The sequence below is a fragment of the Corvus brachyrhynchos genome, unplaced genomic scaffold (assembly GCF_000691975.1).
Source record: "Corvus brachyrhynchos isolate BGI_N302 unplaced genomic scaffold, ASM69197v1 scaffold60, whole genome shotgun sequence".
NCBI lineage: Eukaryota > Metazoa > Chordata > Aves > Passeriformes > Corvidae > Corvus > Corvus brachyrhynchos.
In genome coordinates this window covers 1,875,044-1,897,238 of record NW_008236767.1, presented here as the reverse complement: position 1 = coordinate 1,897,238, position 22,195 = coordinate 1,875,044, and the positions used below count along the sequence as shown (strand labels likewise).

The following is a 22,195-nucleotide window of genomic DNA, read 5'->3' as shown; positions in this document are numbered from 1 at the left end:
GCCCAAAGCAGGAATCAAGCAATAAAGCGCACCCAAGGAAGACACATTGCTCATCTTCCCTAAGACAGCAGGAAGTTATTTTCCTGCCACCTTCTTATCTATGTACATTTGTAGGCTTACATATATTGGGTCAGCCAGCCAGCAAATGCTACACACATATTTTGATGGGATGAGCCAAAATACTGACTCAAAATGTACACAGTGAGCTAACAAGCATCTCCTCTTTGGGATTAATGTTTCTGATGAGACTTCCCTGGCTTGTTTACTGAAGGGTCAGTCACCATATTCCCTGGACAACTCCTTCTCCCTTGTAGCCTCTAATAAAAATCAGAATGGTTTAACAGGGGAAAGGATGTTTTGCTTTATCTTGCAAGTATGAGGACACTTTCTCTTTGTTCATCCGTATCTTGCAGTATGACGCAGGCATTCCCAGCAGGCAGTGGCACATCCCAGTTCCTATTCCCACAGTGTTCCCCATTATTACACTAAATTACAAAATGGCTTCTTCACCAGCCACTGTCCCTATGGGAGGGTGCCTGGGTTGCACACGAGCACATTTTAGTGGGTCAGAATGGTTCAAATGAGAGCTCAAATTCAGTGCTCTGCTGTGGGGAGCTTGGGGTACCTTAACTCCAGCTCTCTGTTCAGATGTCTGGGTATCAGCCCAAATTAACCAAGGCATTTCTCTGCTCATGTCTCATTTTACTTTGTGAGAGGGTTTGGTTTTTTTTACCCCTGTGAGGGAACTGAAAATCGAAACTTCCACCACTATCATATAATTGTTTGACATAAATAAGGATAAGAACTCACCTTCTGTTTGCAAAGGGACTTCCTGAGGGAACAGAATGGGAGAAGAGTGTGTCGTTCATGCTGGTTACAGGTCGCGGGGGCCTGAAACGCAAAATATCCAGCTGCATTAGTTTTGCACCAAAAACCCCATCATCAGCAAGAGTATTTGTGCAGAACAGAATGAGCTTGTTTTAAGTAACATTGCAACTGGCATCTTCTGCTAGCACTAGCTCCAAATCACAGATGCTGTGGTTTTAAGAAGTTGATAAAAATACATTGATACTTAGGCCTGGAGGGAAATAATGCCTTTGTGTGTTCTGAGGTGAGTTTTAAGCAACCTGCTTGACTTTCTTCCCTGCTTTGGCAGAATTGCCACTATGCCATTGCTCCTTTCCAGAGGCAACAGTCCAGGGGGTAGTCCCTGCTTTCAACCAGCCTGGATGAGCACTGGCAGTCAGTTCTCTGTGGCAGCATGGAGGTCTGCAGGGGGGAACTGCCAATAAATGACACATCTTTTCATGAAGCTATCCCCTAGTGCTAAGCTCCGTGCTACCACATCCACATAGTGACCACAGTGTACCCCAGACAATACATGCAGAACTAAACTTTGACAGCAAAGCTTTTTAGCTGGTATATCAAACCCCCAAATCAAAATTTAGAGTAAGTATTTCGTTCAAGGGAATCCATTAGTAATGATGATTTTATTATTACATTCTTTATTTCCTGATTTTACAAAAAATGAAACAAGAAGGATTTTTCCTCTACTTTCTTTTACTCTCTACTCTTAAAAATAATCTGTGTATAATTTTATCCTTCTGTATCCATTAAGGAGAAATTTCCCCTTCTTAACAGACTTCTTATGCAACATTGGGCAAAAGATCCATCTACTCAGGAACAACTAAAAGGTATGTTATTAAAATCACAGGGCTTTCCATCACATATGAGCAGAATCTGAAGCCACATATAATTCTGACCTCAAATTGGTTAATATTCCCTTCAGGCTCTGTGGAAGACCCATCTTGCATTTTGAATTCTGCAGATGTGCAAATCAAAATATAGTAGCCATCTGCAAAATATTCACTGGGCTCCAATTGTGCAAGACAACTGGTCAACCAAAGCATTTGCAAGAAAGCCAGTTCTGCATAGAAGTGAACTATGACTTATATTTTGTCCTGTGACTTGTTATAAAACAGGCAAATCTATGGTATTTGAAAAATCCAAATGAATTTCTCAGCATGATAATGCCACACTGATTTTGAGAAGTTTAAAACTGTGAACAGAAAGAGGTAGGATGTGGAGTGTTATTTATTTATATGAAAATATAGTTTTAACCTAACCCTGCATCTGCAGACCCACATGAAAACCTCCAGTTCTGATCAGTCATGAATTTGAGAAGCAGTCCTTTGTCTTCCATGTACTTCTAGAGAAGTGTTTGATGTTATTCTTTTTGGTAACACTGAGATTATCATAATTTTTCCAAGCTTTTCCTCCAACAAGTGTACTAAAGAAGAAAAATACTCACCAAGTATCTCTTTTGCAGGCAGAATAAAATGGAAAAGAGATAATTAATTAAATTGTCAGTTTAATATGTATATGATCTAAGTAATACACTGGACCTACTCCATTCTTATGACCCTGACTCTGCAAAGAGCATGAGAACCTCTATGCATAAAGGGTCATGAATCTGTTCACATAAGCAAAGTCACTCTTGTGTACAAACGTCTTTAAACTCCAAGGCTTTGCTAAGGTTTTGTGATTAGCATTAGTTTGTCAATTCTTATAAAGAAGAAAATAGTATTAAACTAAACTGGAGCTCTCCCACGGCAAGTTTCTTAAAGGCTCATTCCACTGTCACAGTCCTCAGGTTCCACTTGAACATCAAATGGATGTTCAAACACACAGAATTGTGTGATGTAGTAAGACAAGCACAATAGACTTTATTGTAAAGCAAAGGAAAACTCAGCTATTGACTATAAATTATATCTTTCTGAGGTTATTTTTAAACTCCTGAAAGTGAGTGATTAAGCTTTCTGATAAAAGTGAGCTATTGATACTGAATTAACTGTCCTCAAGGAGACAGAAAACGCTTACTGCTACTGAAATAAGCTGTGTAATAAAGGCATACTATGGCACAACAAATATCCACAGTAATAAACCAAATTAAATAGGAGGAATTTTCCAAAGTGCTCCAGGCTGCTCTAACCTGTTTACACTGATGTCAAAAATAATGCTCCCATAGGCTTAAGATGGAAATGAAGTCAGGCCAATGCAGAATGGATTTGAAAAATACCTCCATGATGCACTGGCCATGCCATTTGTCATCTCTGCAGTCTAGACTTCCTTTCATGTTGCTATTCTTACGTACAGAGAGGAAAAATGACCCTTCCACCAGTGGGGGGAGTTTCTACCATCAGGTTTATGACATCTCAATAACTATCTCTCTAGATGAAGTCTTAGATGTATTTCTTGCTTAATTCAAAATTTTGTGTGGCACCAGTAAAACAAACAACCCATGCAGTCTTTCTGTCTGGTGCCAGTCAAAGGTGGAAGAATAATCAAAAGGAAAGTCTCTATAGTAATGCAGGGAGAACTTGTCCCCATTTAAGACAGAAGCTAAGAAAAGGATACTGTTTTGTTGCCAAAATTCTTCCAGCTAATGCACATATAAATCCCTTTTTGCCTGGATTCCTGCCCAGAGCTGTTTCTCACAACTTCCCTTATGTTTAAAAATAAAAATTGCATCAGTGAGAAGATATTCTTGATGAGGTTCTGTAGCATACCTCTCCCCTCAGTTAATTTGTGTGAATTATGCTGCAGATCATGATACCTCCACAACTTACAGGTTTTTCGCTCATGCATCATTATAGCCAACATATATTGCCAAGTTATATTACCATCAATCTATGAATAAAGAGAAACTGTCATAAAACAGAATAGATGGTGGTTTGTTCTCACTTCCCATCACTCTAAATTGTCTGTATATTTAGGAATAAGGAAAGGTGTTAATTTCACAGCAAAGATTTGGATCAGTGCCTACTTAATTATGGTACCTTCCCCTTGCCTTGCCTAAATGCATTTAATCCATTCACAGTAGCCCATTTTCCCTATCTTTTATATTCGGACATATCCCCAGGCCTTCAAGATCCCCCAGCCAACAGGGAACAGAGGCTTCTCTTTTAGTTTCAAGCTCTCTGTCTCTCTCCATTTCCCTCAAGGATGGCCAAAATCTGCCCTGTGAAATTATCCCTGACTTGCCAGCAGGGCCAGGCACAGCAGTGAGGGAGCTCAGCAGATCCGACTCCGGATCATTTCTTCAAAAGAACAACATCCTCCCAGCACTCTTCCATAAAGAGGTGCAGGTGTTTTACTGACAATTGAGAGTGACAGGGATTTGGCACTATGTATCTGTCAGAGGCACCTTGTCTCTGAAGAACAGAGCACTCTCTTACACCTTGAAGAAGTTCTGCTATAACCACATAAGGAAGACCATCAGCATGATTTATCCTTAAAATGTCAGGCAGGTTCGGTGAACTGTCCAGGTGTTGCACAGCCCACAATGGCTGGTGTGCACTTGCCCTTAGAGATGCTACATACAAATATTCAGGATGGACAAAGGGAAATAGGTATAATATTTACAGACTACAACAGTTCTAGGAGCCAGTAACACAGATATGCAGCATGTAAATGCAATTCTAATAGCTGCTGCCTGAAATACTTCAGTCAGGAGCCCTGAGAACATGTTTAAGAAAGATATTTTCTTAAGAAATACACCAGAGTAAGAGAAATACTCTAAAGACAGTATTTTTGGAATATTTTTTTCCAAGTATAAAGGTACAAATTTCTTTGTACCTTTCTTCCAACCTATGTCTTGATTTTTCCTTAATTTTATGGGGAATTCAATGGGTTTTTCCCTTTTTTTTATTAAGGACCCAAGAAGCAAAGCAAAGGTAAGTCAAGTTGATAAATGAGAAAATCTGAGTGTCTGCCACTATGGGTAGTGGACATGTTTTAGAAAAAGAAACTTTCAAAGTGGTACTTTCCCCTGCACAAATACATTTTCTTTCTGCTTTGGGTTTCTTGACTCCTGCAGAAAAAAAATAGTGACATGCTGCTATACCAAAAAATAATCTTGCTTTCTCAACATATCAAAACATATGGATAACAGACTCTTTTCAAGTGACTTGGCAGTTCAAGACACACTTTTTATGCAGACTCATACAATTCTTCAGGGTTGGGTGAAGCCACAGCTTCACTAAAGTCAGTGAGAACTCTGACAGCCGTTTTGACAAAATTTTCTCTGGTGCCTTGTGTCAAGACATACCTGTGATACACTGAAGTTTAGAGTCTCTAGACAACAGAACTGATGTTCTCAGCATCAATACATCCCAAAGTGCTGAAACTCCATGAAATTGCATGGACATCTCTTGAGGAGAATGGGGACACTCCAGTGTTGTGTCCCAGTATTTGACTGCATGTATATATCCCATTGATTTTTCAAGTGAAGTCACACCAGAAGAGCACTATTACACTAAATACCCCTGCCAGCAAATTTGCACTTGTGATGCATTGAGCTGGACAAGCCACACCTGCCTCCTGCTGTGTTCAGAGCCATAGTATCTACACTTGGTGCAAGCAACTCCTACAACAAAGCTTATTTTGTCTACAGCACACAGATACTTACACAATATGAGCCAGGTTTAGAGGTTTTTCAGGCTGGTCAGGGAACATTGGGTGCAAAGGTTCACGGCTGGAAGCACAGCTTAAGGACTTGCTAAGTGCATTAGTTAGCTTCTTAGCAGGTGATTTCTGGGAGGAACAAGGAAGGTAGAGGTAATCTGGACAAGTAAGGTGCATACTGTTTCTGCTATAGGAAGCACAAAACAACAGGAAGCTCTAACAGCTCATGTACCTATGGACTGACATCCCCCTTGCCCCCCTCCCATGCAGAGAGTCTGGTAAGGCAGAAAGTTTGGGGAAAGACTACTCTTATCTTCAGCAACCTTTAGAGCAGGCTGGGGGGTGTATCTATAGGGACAGTTGCCAGGGCTTTTTTGCAATGCTGCACTCAGGCAGTGTTGAAGGAAGAAACAGTTTGTGTCACCTGGACTGGTGCTGGCTTGTACCTCACCAGCTTGGGAGTGCAAGGAGGACAGATCAGAGTATGCCTGTCCCTATAGATACACTGAATTTCCCTCCTAGACATGGGCCAGGCACTAGGCTGCTATGTTCTTTCCCTCGCTAGTATTTCCCTCCTCACCTCCAGTGTTTAGCTGTACACCTGTACTGTTTAGCTGCTATTACAAAGCTTCTCTTGCACCTCCTCTGGCCACTGACCACAATGGGAAATCTGGGACACAGAATTGTGCCAATTGTGCCATTGTGGCAACAGGGCATCAAAAGAGGCTGACGTACTGTCACTGTCACCAAAAGATGGGGAGGGTCCGTGCAAGAAGCATGATTTTCACCAGGGAGTTAAAAAAAAAAAAATCAATCAGTATTGTCTGCTTTGTTTGGAGACTACGCAGTTGAGGAGTAAACTTCCCTTCTAAGGAAGGGCTCTGAGATCTTTCAGATCTGTGTGAGGGACTCTCAGGAATTCTCTGGGTGTCTTTTAGACTGTGTGAGGGACTCTCAGGAATTCAACTCAGCTCTCTGTGATTCGGCTTCTCTGCCAGTAAAAGAGGGTTAGTGATCCTTACACTGTCTCCTCTCCCCAAAACCCAGCTCTACAGGCTGAAATTTAGAAGTCCTTCTGGAACTTGACAGAAAGGGTTTTGTATTTGTGCATACACATCCTGCATCAACTTATGATTGTCATCAAGTCCATAATGAAATGTTTCTATTAGAGAAATCCAACCTAAATATGTAAAGTTCAAGCTCTTTCTCTTTCATTATAAATACAATTTCTCTCTGAATCAAGAACAGTTGATTTTCACTGCACCTATGAACACTTCCAGTCTGCATGTGGAGCTCGATACTGATGCATTATGGAGAATGCAAACTAGGTTTGAACAAATGCTAATGAATGCTACAGAAAGGCAACTTCAAACTTGAAGCAAAACATTTGTTTCTGGCAAGGAAACATTTGAAAGCACTAGGCATGTGGTCACATTTTTGTCTTCCGTTGAGCAGAAATCTTAAGTTTTCCAATTACTTCCTACCTATAATTACAGCTCCTTGGCTACAGCAAAAAATGGATTTTATAGCAAAAATTGCTGTTAAGAATGGAGTTTGAGCTACATAGTGGGCACTTTCCTATTCCGATACTAAACTCCAACCATTTGTGTCTATGCAACAAGCAGCAATTAGGACCACAAAAACAATTACAGATCCAGGTCTGCTGGGATACAGTGCAGAGCTGTATGACTGGCATACAGAGCAAACAATGTCAAATTTAACCCTTGCCTGTTCCATCAACAGAAAACCAGACATTTTAAAAGTATTAAACTTTGGAACTTTGTTAAAAAATAAACACGAAGTACTGTGCAAATGGGAGCTTTTGCTGTATGTGTAACTTTCTTTTTTTTTTTTTTAAACAATATACTTTTGAAAGGTTTGGGATTAATTAGGTTTTCTGCTGATCTCTGCATTTGAACCCCGAAGGATTATTATGATGTTCTGTAACCAAGGGGTTCTACTGGGGCTTTGCTCCAGTCCATGGAGAGCTGAGTCCCCAGGTCTCATGCCCTTCAGAGAAGGTTAAGGTTCCAGCAGCTGTTGATACTTCTCTTTCAGCTTAGAAAAAACACTGCATTATTTCGATTAACAACAAAAAGACAGAAGTGAGGTTTTCTCTGTAGTAAACACTGCTGTGGATCTGTGACCACGCTCAAATCTACAGTGCCAGGATCATCGCAAATGCTACGCATATGCTGCAGCCACTCAACTGAAAATATTGATGAATGAGCATTAAGTATTCATCATTTCATTTACATGTAGCCAAACAGAGCAAGCCAATGAGGATTTTACCGTGAGTCCTGTGGGAACGGGAGAAGCTGCCATGAGCCTGGTGCCCTGCTGCCAGCCCCTCCTGCGCTGCCCTCACCGCGGCACACACCGTCACAGGCGCCCCAGATCCTCACCCTGAAAAAACCATTCCCACCTCCATGCTCTCCTGATGCCTCCCAGGGCCAGAGCTTCCCAGACAGGGTCACTAATTCAAAGCGCCAGCCTGGCTCCTGCTCCCCTGAGCCAGACAGCTGCCCAGAGCTGTGGCTGGGGGCTTCTCCGACGGCTGGAGGGCAAAGCAGTCTGCAGCGAGGCAGGAGCCTTCCCTTACCCATGACGTGTACTCTTTCATTTGGTGCTGGTTGCTGTGGGAACCGCTGGCATGGCCCCTCCAGAAGCAGTCCTGACAGAGCTGGTAATTGTGACACTGCTGGCAGCGGTAACGAAACCCCATCATGCTCTCGCTGTGGCAGTAGGAACACTCGACGGGGTGGAAGACTGTGCGGGAGAAAGAAATGGTGAGCCATAAACCAAAACAAAGAAACACCTAGCAAAATTTTATGGACAAAGCCCCGAACTGAAGAGTGTTCCCTTATTTGTCTAAAGCAATCTGCGGCATTGGATGCTGCTGACAGCTCTGACCCATGAAAATACAGCAATCTGTGCTGAGCTATGAGCAACACTTCCTACACTGGGCACCAAACCCTTCTTCACTTCTGAGCTGGTATCTGTACCTCCTGCTCACAGCAGCAAAAAATGTGTTCAGTGTCTAACAGAATACATGACAGAGTCCAGAGAACAGCCATGAAGATGAAGGCTCTCCTATGAAGACAGGCTGAGAGAGTTGCTCAGCCTGGAGAAGAGAAAGCTCCAGGGAGTCCTTAGAGCAGCCCTCCAGTACCTGAAGGGGCTACAAGAGAGCTGGAGAGGGACTTCTGACAAGGGCATGTAGTGACAGGACAAGGGGAAACAGCTTTAAATTGAAAGAGAGTAGGTTTAGGTTAGATATTAGGAAGAAACTAATATTCACCCACTGTGGATACCCTGTGATACACTGTGAGGGTGGTGAAGCACTAGAACAGGTTGGCCAGAGAAGTTGTGGATGACCCATCACTGGAAGTGTTCAAGACCAGGTTGGATGGGGATTTGAGCAACCTGGTCTAGCGGAAGGTGTCCCTGCCAGGGGGTTGGACCTGAATGATCTTTAAGGTCCCTTTCAACCCAAACTATTCTATGACAGAGGAAATTTGTATGTGGGAAAATCCACTGCTGCTGCACTACTGGGAGAAGCTGAATGTTTCATTATGCTTTATGGAGCTGAAGTGAGGCACCTTGGAGGAAAAGTCAAACTCAGCTGTATGGCTATGGAAAGGATGCAAGTGTACTTAGACATACTATTGTTTTTTAATTACTGCCATCTCATCTGTACAAGTGGTGTCATTTAGGTACCTACATGTGGAGTTGAACACTCGGCTTTGGATGCCCAGATTTGGAAAGCTGGCCATTGAAGGGACCTGTGTGGTCCAGTTCTCTGTTCAGAAGCAGAAACTGACAAGGATGCAAGTCACTCATAAGAGGACTCTAAAGCACCAACTGAGATATTCTGAAGCACTTTCCGGGCAATAGTGCTATGTCTGTTTCTCTTTCCTTGGTACAGCATGTACCCAATTTACCACAGGGTACTGAACATCCCCTTGTTCCCAGGCACCTTCTGCCTTTCTGTCATAAGGTTCAGTCTGGGAGAATTTGGATCAGTGCTGAATATGTCAGGGGTTTAATTCCTTGCCAGAATTTTGCAGCAGGAAGGGTTACTGCTCTAGGCTAGGAAACACTGTGAAGTTGGGAAGGGATAGGGATGGATGACAAGAGCTTGGGGAAGGTGGGATAGATAGGTTGCTCTGTAGCCAAAAAGGACTTGGGAATATCACCTTACCCACCTTGGTGCCTTTCAGTGGAAGAGAGATTTGTTTAGTACAAGAACACATACAACTTTTCCTTCTTTTCCTTTTATCACCAAAAATGGGTGCACACCATCCACATGGAACTTCCTCTTCAGAGGATATGGTCTGGCAGTGTAGACTTAGGAGGACATCCTTCCTAAGGACCTTTTGGCTGGTGTTTTGCACTGCACTGGACATCTCCTGCCAAGAATACTGCACGAACGGAAGCTGCCAAGCTGTTCCCTCTCTGATGCCAAATGTCACAGCTCATAAAAGTTGTGGTCTTGATAGTTTACCAAATGTAAGTGTGTCAATGGATGAAGTCCTATTGCTCTTTGCTTATCCAGAGCACAGGAGGAGACATGATCAGGTTAACCTCCTGAACACAGCAAAACTTAACCCATGTTCCTGGCTGAATGACCAACAGACTTCTCCAAATATTTTACCAGTCACTGTAAAAATAGCGCATGGAGTCAATGAACCCAGAACAGTAGCTTTTACAAAACCATCTACAGAGTGTGAAAATCATCACACCAAAATTTATTCTTGTAACTGTGTTTTGGCAGCGTGTCTTTACTTACCATTTTCAACATTTGCCAGTCGATGCAGAAGTGGTAACCACACTAGACACTGTGGCGGGGGATCAGACATGAGGGTATCCAAGAAAGTGTTTAATGTGACCTTTTTCTGCTCAAGCAAGCAAACAAACATGCACAAAAAACCAGTAATTAGACATCTCAAAATTATTTTAGCTTGTGTCTACAGAAACACTTGGGAATAAGTTTCAAACACTGTTTTTCTGTAGGCCTGATTTACTAAAAAGAACAAGTGATACTAGCAGAGCTTTTCCAGACTATTTTTAGTTGGTACAACGATACAACTGATGACTAGCAGTCACTCTCACAAGGCTGGATTGGAGACACTTAGCTCCCACTCACTTCCAGACTCTCTAGTTCTAGAGTCACTGCCTGAAGATGCTTTGTGGTTAAGGATGGTATTCAACTCTGCATGTTCTTGTCTGTTTTGAGTATTGTGTGACAAGTACAAGTGCATGTAGGGTATCACTGTGTATGACCAATTTTCAAATGAAAAATCACTGCTGATGGTACTCCAAAAAAAGAAAATGAAGGAAAATACTGGAAAGGGAGTACAAATCCAAAAGAAATACAGGGTAAGGAGAGACCAGCACAGGCCATTTGTTACTGCAATTTAAGAAACTATGCTTGTCTGAGGAGAAATGGCAACTAGTTATGGGTGAGCTGTGATTGTGGGATGTCATGTTTGCATATACTCAGGGACTGCAACTGTTCCTAAACTCTTCATGCCTTTAAGCACTCAGAGATCTATGCCCCTTTAAATTTCAAAGAGATTTAAACTCTAAGATATCCCTGTTGATTTAAAAAATGCAATCTAGGGCCTTAAATTTCTAATGTGTCTGGAAAAAATAATCGCAAATCTTAGTTCATTTGTTTTTTTCAATCAGCAACTGAGCCTTCCTTAAATAAAATTTAAGATGCAAAAATACCGAGCCCTGCTGAGAATATATGCAGATATATTTTATAGACATACATATTTAAGTAGTATCCTCATATCCAAAGGGATGGCTAAATTTTCATATCTGATTGCATAAGCTGCTGCTTTAACTTGCTAAAGAACTGTGGTTACCCCATGAGGAAGCTAAGCAGCAGTTATGCAGTGACATGTATCATCTCTGTGTGTTGTGGAATTCTTCTAAGAGCTGAGATTTCCAGATGGAGTATCTGTGCTCCATTTATACACAATTACCACCAGATGTAAATAAAAGCGTTACTTCTCTTATACGCTGAGTGATCAATGGAAAACATCTCACACTGCAACAATCTCAGGGATGAAAATACTGCAAGGTATTTGGAAATATATAGAGATGTTTGTCCCTAGGAGAAAATACCTCAGGCTACTGTGAAAATGGACTTGATTCTTTAATGAACGGAATAGCCAGAATATGAGCTCTAAATCTCACTGGAATGCTACCTTTCCCCACAATAACTGCAGTGTCCAGTCAAACACTACCACCTGCTTGTTGTATGAATTATCTTCCCAGCCACGGCGAGTGGAGAACCATTTCCCAAACAGGCATCCTATGCTGTAAGCATCAGCTCACAGAAAAGGATCTTTCTTTTGGAGATGTGGATTTCTTTTTCTGCTGTGGATGCTTGGCATGGCTTTGCTGACCAATGCTGCCAGCAAATGTCTGTGTTGTCTGCAGCAGAACTGAAAGCACAGGGGGGAAAAATGTGGAAGGAAGCCCAGGAAAAGAAGGGACTTCCAGTGCCCCATACTGCAGAGTTGAGTAGCCTTAGGTGTTCCCTCTGCTTTTGAGGGGATACACAGAGCCAGCCTAACAAGCAAACAGATGAAGAGACAAGAACAACTCTTCCACAATGCAGTGGACTTTTGAAGGCAGCTATAACTTTAAAATCTGATTGGCACCAAATAAGGCAACTTAGCTTCAGTGACAGCTTTATGGCCAAACTGCTCTGGTGATCACTGATTTTGTGGATTAGAGAAAAAAGCAGTGTCCCTTAAAAGGACACCGTCAAAGCAATTTCCATACATTTTCCTCCTGCAATTTTCTTTCAGCTGCTGGGAAAGTTGAAACTGAAAGCTGTTTTCTAAATATACACTACACACAGATGGAGTCTAGGTTTGTGGAATAACACTTAGACAAGTGCTAAGAAAATGAAGTTAGTGTCTATCTTTTAGCTTGGGGTAAATTTTTTTTAAGTGGTTTTTACAATAATAATAATACTGTTTAATACAAATAGAGTGTAACATCACATCAATCCTACCTATGGGGTAAAGTGGTGATGATAAACTCCTTTTTGAGCCACAGATTTGTATTCTGAAACATTAAGTCACTTGCTCTGGCATTTCTGTTCCCTAAATTTGCTAATGAGGAAACACTGTTGTTTCTACTTTGAATAGCCCTTCAATCTAGCAGTGGTTCACAGGCAGAGGAAAATACATGGTTTGATCAAGTAAACTAATACAATGGGGAATAATAAAACATTCCTGTAATAGGAAAAATCCTTTCAGATGTAAACTGAAATGGATTTGACACCATAAGCAGATCATTCCCAGAATTTTTTCTTTCCCTGAAATCAAAGAATCTCCATATATCAGGGGGTTGAAAGGCTTCTGGTAAGCACAAGTGATCCACAGTGAGAACAACAAGCAAGAATGTCAAACTTATTCCAAGGTATCAACTTCTGATAATGCTACATGAGAGAGTGAAAGAATGACTTGGTTGTGACTGAGAGTGTAAATACCATTTATCATGGTGTCATAAAGATCTGGTTTTTTGAATCTCATTTCAAAACTCTGGTTCATCCCTAGTGAGGATGTAATGAGAACTACATAAAAGTCAATTTAAGTGAAATATTAGACTAGATTTACAAAGTACTTAGCTACCCTCCAGATGCAAAACAGCAGCTTTGTAAACCTGCTGTGTACCTACATCAGTCAGACACTTAACTCTTGTTAGCTCTAAGTGGAGCTTGTAAACAAAACCATCTAATGCCTCCTTGAAGATGTTGTTTCTAAAGGTACCTTAATGCATCTGGTCCACTCAGCTAGATGCAATCTCAAAGCAAGTGCCATTTCTGATGGCTATGGAGATAAAAAATCAGGCCTGAATCACATTTTTTCAGGAAAAGAAATTCCTTTTTTCATTTATATCAACGGCATGTTCAACATGCAAAGCTTGAATGCCCTGTTGTCATGCAAGAGTATTCTTCCATTATTTTAACACAAAACTACCAGAAGTCACTTCACCATGTCAATTCTTCAACATCCTAAGAAGTGCTGTTTTAAGTCTCCCTCTGTGAAATAAGACTATTTTCACATATGCAGACATTACAATTTAAAATTAATTGGGAGATGATTCAATAAATGAATTCCAACATGCCTTTTGGTTGACTGGAGTGCCTATTGATTAGTGATGAAACAGAAAGTACAAAAAATGAGACTCTATTTTGCATGAAAATGACACTATTCCTGCTCCATTGAACTTACTTGTTCAACAGTATTCAGTTAGCAAATGAAAGGATAAGGAGAAGGAAAATACAACTTTATTTCTAACGTTGTGCCAGTTTCAGCATATTCTCCTACTATATATTTATGGAATTATACAGTGTGATGTGTGGCAACAGCCAGATGGAGAAGTGGACGACCAGCCCCAATAATGTATTAGCTGAAGCCAATTAGCTGAAGCCAATGTACTGCACTCAGTGTACCTATGGAGTCTGCTGAGCTGTGGAAAAATCTTGCATTTTCTTCAGGATAAATCCATTGCTTTCTTGACCCTATCTCACTGGTATTATTGGTAAGAGACTAGGGATTTTCTAATACATACTGATTCCCATTTATAAAAAAGTTTTAAGGTGATTTTCTTCTCACCCCTAAACTTGTGTGTCTATCAGTGGGGAAACCTGAAGTTTGATTTCTTTTTGGTGGAACTTGAGCTTTGTATGGAGAAGGTAGTCTTGTGTATGCCTACACCAACACCAACTAAGTGGAATGGAGGACTGCATGTCTTGGGATACATACATATATATAATACCTAAAGGTATGTATATAACACATGCTTAAATTAGGAGGTTCCCTAATTTCGGAACGTATAAGTCAAGATCCTGCTCTGAATCACTTTTTGACTAAGCCTCTCTCTTCATGGTTATATGGAGAACCTATAGAGACCAGTTTCCTGTTGAAGGCACCAAACCTACACACCAGAAATCAGTGGAGTGGACCTTCCCCTCATCCAGCCCTGTGTTTCCTGGGCAAATATGCACATATGTGTAAGACAGGAAGAGTCTTGGCCTGCTCAGAGGGGTGACTGAGATCCTGCATCTGTTCATTTACCTGCTGTGAGAAACAGGATTTTGCTGACTGCTCAGTGTAACCAAACGAAGGCCCCTCGAAGACAGCGGTGGGCAGCTTGAGAACCTCACGCAGAAACATGTCATACCTGCCATAAACCATCACACCACTGGAGTCAGAAATCATGGAGAAAATATCTGAGGGGGGAAAAGACAAGGAAAGAACACAGCAGCTTCAGTGTGAGCTACAGATTTGCTCTGAGTTCAGTATCATCTGATTTGAAAGACAAGTACTAAACATGTTTGGCTTATGGAAACTTCCATTATTACTGCATGTTTAATTCTGACCTCTTTCAATAGAAAAGAAGAATAATTATTTGCTGATTTTAATATTAATATTCCTGTTTTTTTTTTTTCTTTGTATGTGGTCATTTTTAAGCAAAGTCTGATGCATGGCATGAGGCAGTAATTTAATCAGATAAGAACGCTCTGATTTGACAAGATATGCTACATCAGCTTTTTGCCTACTGCCAGCTTACCATGTCAAATCAAAATCTTAACAATGGGTTCATTAAGTCAGTTATTATTGTCTTGGACACACAAAGCACTGAAGGCCTTGAAAATGCATTACTTTTCACTCTTCTTCATTTTTTTATGTATAAAAATATCACACTTTTATTATTGCAGAGATGTCAGTTTGTCAGCCCTTAGTTCTCTGCTTGTTTAAAATTATCCTCTGCTTAGCAGGAGATCTCTGACTAAGGAACATTTATTGTTTTTCAGGCTGTCATGTCAGCTGTTTCATTTCCAGGAACCTGGAAGGAAAATTCTGACAACATGACTCTGGAACTGCTGACCCAAAAATCATCACTGTACTTCAGCCTTCTACTGGCTGGACCCAGTTCCTATTCTTAAAGCACCTTAGGGAACAAATGGTGTTCAATTTATAATTTATAACTTTAGTTCAGTCTGCATTTGAGTTTCTACATAGAAATAATGTATTAAAAAATGGCACCAAATCTGGAAGACGAAATCAGCACCTGGGATTTCTACTTGTCTAATCAACAGCAATTTTTAAACTCAGTTTTCTTGGGCTGCGGTAGAAGGCTCAGCAGAATCACTAAACAGAAAGTCTTCCATTGCAGCTACAAGTAAACTATGCCTTTGCTATTGGGGAACTGGGAATAAATCCTGTGAAATGAGAAATCTGTTCACCAAAATACATGGCATAAGAATGCCCTGTGAAAGAAAATATAAATAGTACATAAATGTATTGTTCTTCTAGGTGTGAGAAGACATAGATGTTATTAAAAAATCAGAAGAAATTGTTAAATGATGCTTCATGATGTTGAGGCACTTGTCTGTATTCCGAATTCAACAACCCCAATGGAAAAAAACCATAAAAATCCACCAATAAGAACCTCAATGTATGCAATTTGTCTTTAAAAACCTCAGTGTGAAGTTCAACCAAACATTTAGTGGGATTTACTTGGAGATATACATAGTGCAACTCCCAAACCCAGTCATGAAACAGTAACTTATTCTAATTCCCTCTTTTCTACCTGTATTGTTATTTCTCCAACAAAAACAATTGTTAACAGGTAAAAAACATCACTTACATCTTAATTTGTCCATGATTTTTCCTCCACAAAGAGTTGCCAAGGCCATTTTGACAGCAAAAACAGAAATTTTACCATGTCCTTCCCTGTTCAAAAGTAGAAAGTAGACATATTTTATATGTCCATTTTACAAGAATCTGTTCAACTAAAATGTATTTTCTGACATCACTTACTGTAATGGACAATATATGTGGATTGACATACAGAGAAATAAGACCTCTAAAAAGAAAGTTTGTTTTGTGGGAACACACATCAGTATGCTGTTCTGTAAAGACCTCAGAGCAGATTTATTACATATATGAAGCTGAGTATTAAACTGTTTATCTCATTATACACGACAGTGATAATTATTACTGCTATTTGTGATACAGTAGCACTGGGAGACACTTATCACCCTCATGGTTTCCCTATCCCAAGTGCTTTGGGAATCTTTTGGACCTAGAAGATTGCAAGTAAGTGAAAAAAATCAACACCGGGAACAAAAGTGAAAAAAAAAGCAAGGGCTCATATCACTGCACAAACTTCATCTGTACCTGCCAGTAGGTCCTTTTAAATGATACTCATTGTCCTGCTACAGCCGTGACGGTCCCCAGTGACCACCTGCCATCCCAGAAATCTTGGTTTATTTGAGCTGCATGAGTGAAACATGACTTCATACACTGCATGGCACACTGAGCTCCTAAAACACCTATCAGCCCCAGTTTAGTGTTCAGCCCCTTTCCAAAGATGAGAATGAACATGCTCTCCTAAGTTCATCTGCTTCTTAATGTTAGTTTGCTTGACATCCAAATGGTGAAATGTGGTTTCTCTTGGAATTCTCTGAATCTTACTGTAAGGCAGTAGGAGTCCAGAGTTGTACTGGAGCAACTTCTACCCGTCATCTGATCTCCTTGCCATTACTTCATAGCTTCCCACATGAATTAATGATATTAATTAATGACATCAGTGAGAACATGTCATCATGCTTTAAAAAAGAGACAACCAATATTTCTGAGCTTAGCAAAATGGCAGCCATGTTTCCTTCTAAATTCTACTGACAGAACTAATGACAGAGATGGATGATAAAAGTTTTGTGTAAGTTTTTGGAAATGGAGTTTCTGTGATCTTCAGTCTACTCTACCAGGGAACACAATGTTTATAAGGGATTTCCTGTTTAAAGTATACAGTCATGTCCTACATAAAGAAGGTCTCACTCCACTGGCAACAGCAGTATATAGAAATTTAGCTCTTCATCAGAATTTTTAAAATTACTCTGTTCATTGTCACTCATAATTTTAAGGAAGAAGATTGTGTCTGATCAGAACTAAAGTATGAACTGATTCTGGAAAGACCTGGAGCCTGTGACTATGTCTCTCTCTCTGCTAATCCCAAACCAGACTAATGCAGTGACATATACATGTAAGACAGACATGAATGGGAATCTCACATACGTACATTGATGCATGATGCATGATGCATGCTTCATGCTATACTCATCAAGTCACTCAGACTTTAGAAAATGAGTCAGTTCCCTAAGCTTGACTAGGTAATAATCTTTAAAGTTCATCGAATTGGACTTAGTTCTATGCCAGTGTAACCCATAATTCTAAATATTAATTCTAATTATTCATTACACTCATTTAAAATTCTGCTTTTTGCCAGAAAATCAACTAGAAATACAGGCAAAAAGTAATAAATCCACTACTACAGTAATTAAGAAAGAAATATTTACCGTGTTCTTTAATGCTGACTTTTGTGCACACATTTTCCTTACATTGAGTTCCCTTTGACTGGCTTCATAAGATTAAAATCACAGCATAGGAATTTCCAGACTTCTGTATTCCCATCCTTTGTTGATTGGATTCTGATTTGTGTAAACCAGACTTAGCACTGCTATGGCTGAGAATGTGGTCCCTTTATATTATTTTTGTGCATGTTACCCTTTAGACCCTTAGGAATTTTTCTGCACTGTTCCATCATAAGGTTTCCATCTGCCTTTAAAAGAGCTGTTATACTAAAAAAAATAAATGCTAAGTAGAAGCAATGACATTATTAAGAAGCAATGGAAGATTTAGAGATGAAAAAAAAGCCCATGTGGAAGTGCTTCAGATTTAGATTATTTTTCCCAGGAGGTTTAGTTACATTTACTAATAGGATTATATTCTTGCATGGCAGACACATATCAACTTGGCTTCAGCTTTCCACCCTAGAGCCATTGGCTTTTCCCATACTCAAACAGTTAGGGAAGAGAGGAACAGAAAAAGAAAAGATATCATTTATCTCTTCAATCTCTCCATTTGAGTTGGTTAGTTTTGACATTGTATTTTGTATCGGTCATTTGTATTCCTAAAAGCATCACGAGAGCCAGTATAAACCCAATCTGCCCTCCAAATATGTATGTCCGTGTGTGTGTGTGCATATAGACACGTGCATATTTAAATACATATGGCTGATGAACAGACAGGGTAATGGGGCCTAAGACTCGCCAATATCATTTGGATCCAGAAGTGCCCTAAGCTATGTCTAAGCACTACAGATGCCCTTGACAGGCAGCACTGGGGCCTCACAGTGTTTGCTGTGCAAAAGCAAATGCTGAAGCAGTGGCTCACAGCAGCGGGAAGATCGCGGCAGAAGTCAGCGTTCCCTGAAAGCAGCTTTGGACTGGCTAATGCAAAGAGAAATAAATTTTACTAGTGGAAGTAGGAGAGGACAGAAAATATTTTGATTTTATATTGCACCTGTCTTGCTGAGGTTTTTCTTCAGCAAGAAAAGCACTAGAAGCGTAAATGATGTCAAAAGCAAACCTTGAAGCTGACGTGCATTTAGCAACAATACAGGATGGAGTACTTAGGAAAGGGATTGATGGCCAGGGTTAAAGGTTATCTCCTGCTGCTTGGGGAAAGAAGGGCAAAAAATAATACATGCTTTTAGACACCAGAGCAGAGCAGAAGGTTTCCTCTTCCACTGCATAGCTGCAGAGAGAGACAGCCTGTCCCTGGAGCAAGGAAACCCCACAGACTGCCTGACAAAATCCACAGACCGTACAAGGCAGAGTCCAGCTCCAGGGCCTGATTTTGCCTTTTGGTTCACCAAGGAGAGTGGTACCAAATAGATGACACTGTCATTTGTCAGGATCTCTAGCAACACCCATACTGAGACAGCCATATGGAGGGGGAAGCTATCAAGAAATAACATCACATCTTTAGAAACAGCAAATGTGTCCCATGAAAAGGACATTGAGAAAAAATGATATTTCTCATTAATGAGGCTTAAATAGTGCTCCCCTAACACTTTGAGGTATCTTTTGCAAAAGTAACAAACTTTCTTCAGCTGTTGGTTACTACCCACTGTAATCAAGGCAGTCAACTCTGAAATGTCAGAGGCTGTAATTACAAATTCGCATTTTCACAAAGAGGTTTCAGAGACCAAATTTTATTGACGTTGAGCAAAAATCTTTCATGTAGGAGAGCAAAATGCATGATGTCCAAATCTCTGAAATCCATTTTTTTTTGCTGGACTTCCTTTGTAAATGCTTTTGTGGCTTTCAGTGAGTAGCAAAGGTGGAGAAGAGAGGGAATTAAACACTTTATTGCTCTGAAAAGATGAATGAACAAGTTGTATTTCCAAAATAGATATTGATCATCTTTATGTACTGAAATCAGTACAATTCAAATGTTCATTTGATTAAACAAGGGCGTGAATACTTCCTCTTTTCTCTGTAGAAGTCAAGCCTCCCCCAACCAGACAGGGTCTGTTTCACAGCCCAGGGCCCACATCTCCATTCATAGGAAAGGGTATGTCAAGGAACAGAGAAAATTCTCTTCAGATCCTGTTTAAAAGAAGCTTTTTGGAGAACGACTTGACCGAATGAGGCTGACATTCCACCTTGTTGCCTAGGCTTTGACACCAGCCTGGGATCAATTTTTCAGGAAGGCTTGAACTTGTCAACTTTTTATGTAGTAGTTGGCATGCCAGTGAGGGAAGTGTGCTATTATTTCATAAAGCCAGTTAATCACCTTAGGCCTTGAAGCAAAAGCTATTGCCCAATTTTAACGTGTGGTTAAAAACATAGATCAGGCATGTTTCTGTCTAGATTTTTTAAAGTCTGACCACCTCATTCTGCTCACTGGTTTTGGTCTGTCAGGGTCATCTACCACCTGACGCTGACTTCCACACACTAATGATAAATTAATTGGAGAAGTGTTTCTATTTGTGAATTTTGAATTTGTTGGCTTGCAGTTTTATAAGGTTGTACTTTAGCTTAGTTTTAGCAGCATGAAGGAATATAACACTGAGTGTCATGTGAAATTCTATACACTATAATTTTTCCCCACTCTTCCTCCCTTCAGGGTGGAGCAGCAGAGAAATATAATTATCTGTAGGCCTAATGAATCCCCAAGGCCATGAAAAAACCATAAAAAATCCAGGATGCAAGCACCAGCAGTGGCCAAGTTGGCCCAGATGCCATGGCACTACACTGTGGTTCCTTTTATGTTTTGCTAGCCAAGTTTTAGCTCCTGAGAAGACATCTGTATTGCAGGCCTAGGGAAACACTCCTTGCCAGAGGGCAGAGAAACCTGCCAGGTTTTCAGAAGGCTATAAATGAAGGAAGAGGCTTTGTTTAAAGTTTGGAGGATCTTCAGCCAGCACAGTACACAAAGAGCAACATATCTACTAAATAAATGAGACAGTGACAGGCTTACTAGATTTTAAAACATGAAATAACTTGTCCCTTGTGGTCCTTTCATATATGTTAGGTCCATTTCTCCACTTTCTTTGGATTTCAAACGGGACATGAGAAACTGCACCACCTTCTCTGGACCTGCAGCGCCTTGCACTTGGCCTTGTTAAGCCTCATGAGGAGATTCCCACAGGCCCACTCCTCTGGCCTGCTGAATCCCTCTGGATGGCATGCAGAGCGTTGCTCCTCTCTGAACATGAAACCACAAGAAAAGACCTTGCTCATCATTCCACCAACTTCTAACTTCTGGCAGAGAATGATCCTTCTGCTGCACTGGAGGGGAGGGAAAGGAGCAACATGGGAAGCAGAGATAGCAGCTCTGGTTAGACTCCAGAAGCTCTCACACTTTCCCTGTACCATCTAGAGCCACCTCCCTCCCTCAATTTCCCAGAAACCAGGAAACCTGAGTGGTTGTTAAACCAATATTCAACCCAAAACTTCAATAATATGAGTCATACTAAAGGGTAGGGCACATTTTGAGAATCGGATGGTACATCTGTATTTGTGACAGGTGTCTAGACTTCCATTACAGTACAGAGAGATCTAGCTGACATGTATCTCCATGAAGCCTGAAGTTAGGTATCTCAGATTGCACATGAACCCCATCTCATATGTTTGGTGTATTTAATATGGGGTGATAGGCAGCTAGTCCCTATCTCTGACCCCAGAGCTGGGAGCCTCTTCCTAGGGATTCCTTGGGTGTCTCTGCTCTTCTGGGAAGTGCATCCCATGCACTCCACTCAGAGGCAGCACAACAGACTGAGCTGCTGCCTGACAAATGGAGTGAGGGTGACAGCTTCCTCACCCTGGGGGGGGGCCTGATGGGAGCCCAGAAACAGGTCATGAACCACAGCACATAGGATGTTTTCAAGGAAAGCAAAACCTTACCCCCTTAAAAACATTCTCTGATTCCCTCCAGGGGATAAATTCCTCTACTCCATTTTGCTGCAAGTAACTGTGTTGTGTAGCTGAGATCTTTACTCCTTTACAGTGAGCTACAAAATAAGCACATTATCACAGGTCTTGCTTCCACAGTCCAGGGTCTTTCCCTGTGTTTACCAGCCAGGAAGCAGTTTACTTGTGGCATGCAGCAATAAATGCATCTGGCCATTCCCAGAATCCCTCAGTGTTCTTGTCACAGCCACAATGGTATGAATTAAAATGCCTGTTCCTTCTTTTATTGCCCTTGAGGGGAGGAAAATATTCCTGAAGGTTATGGTTTCACAATGGATTGGCTTCTTTTCTTCCCCTCGGAGGGGCCGGAGGAGAGGTTGAGTGCAGCCTTCTCATGTGGAACATCTACTTTTTCTCCTCATTGCCATG

At 40.9% G+C, this 22,195-nt stretch overlaps 1 protein-coding gene across 20 annotated transcripts in view; it reads right to left on the bottom strand.

The window, feature by feature from the left end:
* DTNA (dystrobrevin alpha) overlaps positions 1–22,195 on the bottom strand; it is a 193,059-nt gene that overhangs the window by 44,570 nt on the left and 126,294 nt on the right. For 15 of the 20 annotated variants that reach the window (XM_017727416.1, XM_017727423.1, XM_017727422.1 and 12 more), the window contains 7 exons: positions 16,153–16,238; positions 14,577–14,731; positions 10,259–10,364; positions 8,069–8,235; positions 5,471–5,595; positions 2,312–2,320; positions 811–891 (listed from right to left, as the gene is read on the bottom strand). In XM_017727416.1, the coding sequence (XP_017582905.1) occupies positions 811–891; positions 2,312–2,320; positions 5,471–5,595; positions 8,069–8,235; positions 10,259–10,364; positions 14,577–14,731; positions 16,153–16,238 (729 nt within the window). The remainder of the gene's footprint in view (positions 1–810; positions 892–2,311; positions 2,321–5,470; positions 5,596–8,068; positions 8,236–10,258; positions 10,365–14,576; positions 14,732–16,152; positions 16,239–22,195) is intronic. The other 5 variants (XM_017727417.1, XM_017727419.1, XM_017727421.1 and 2 more) reach the window with 1 other exon arrangement.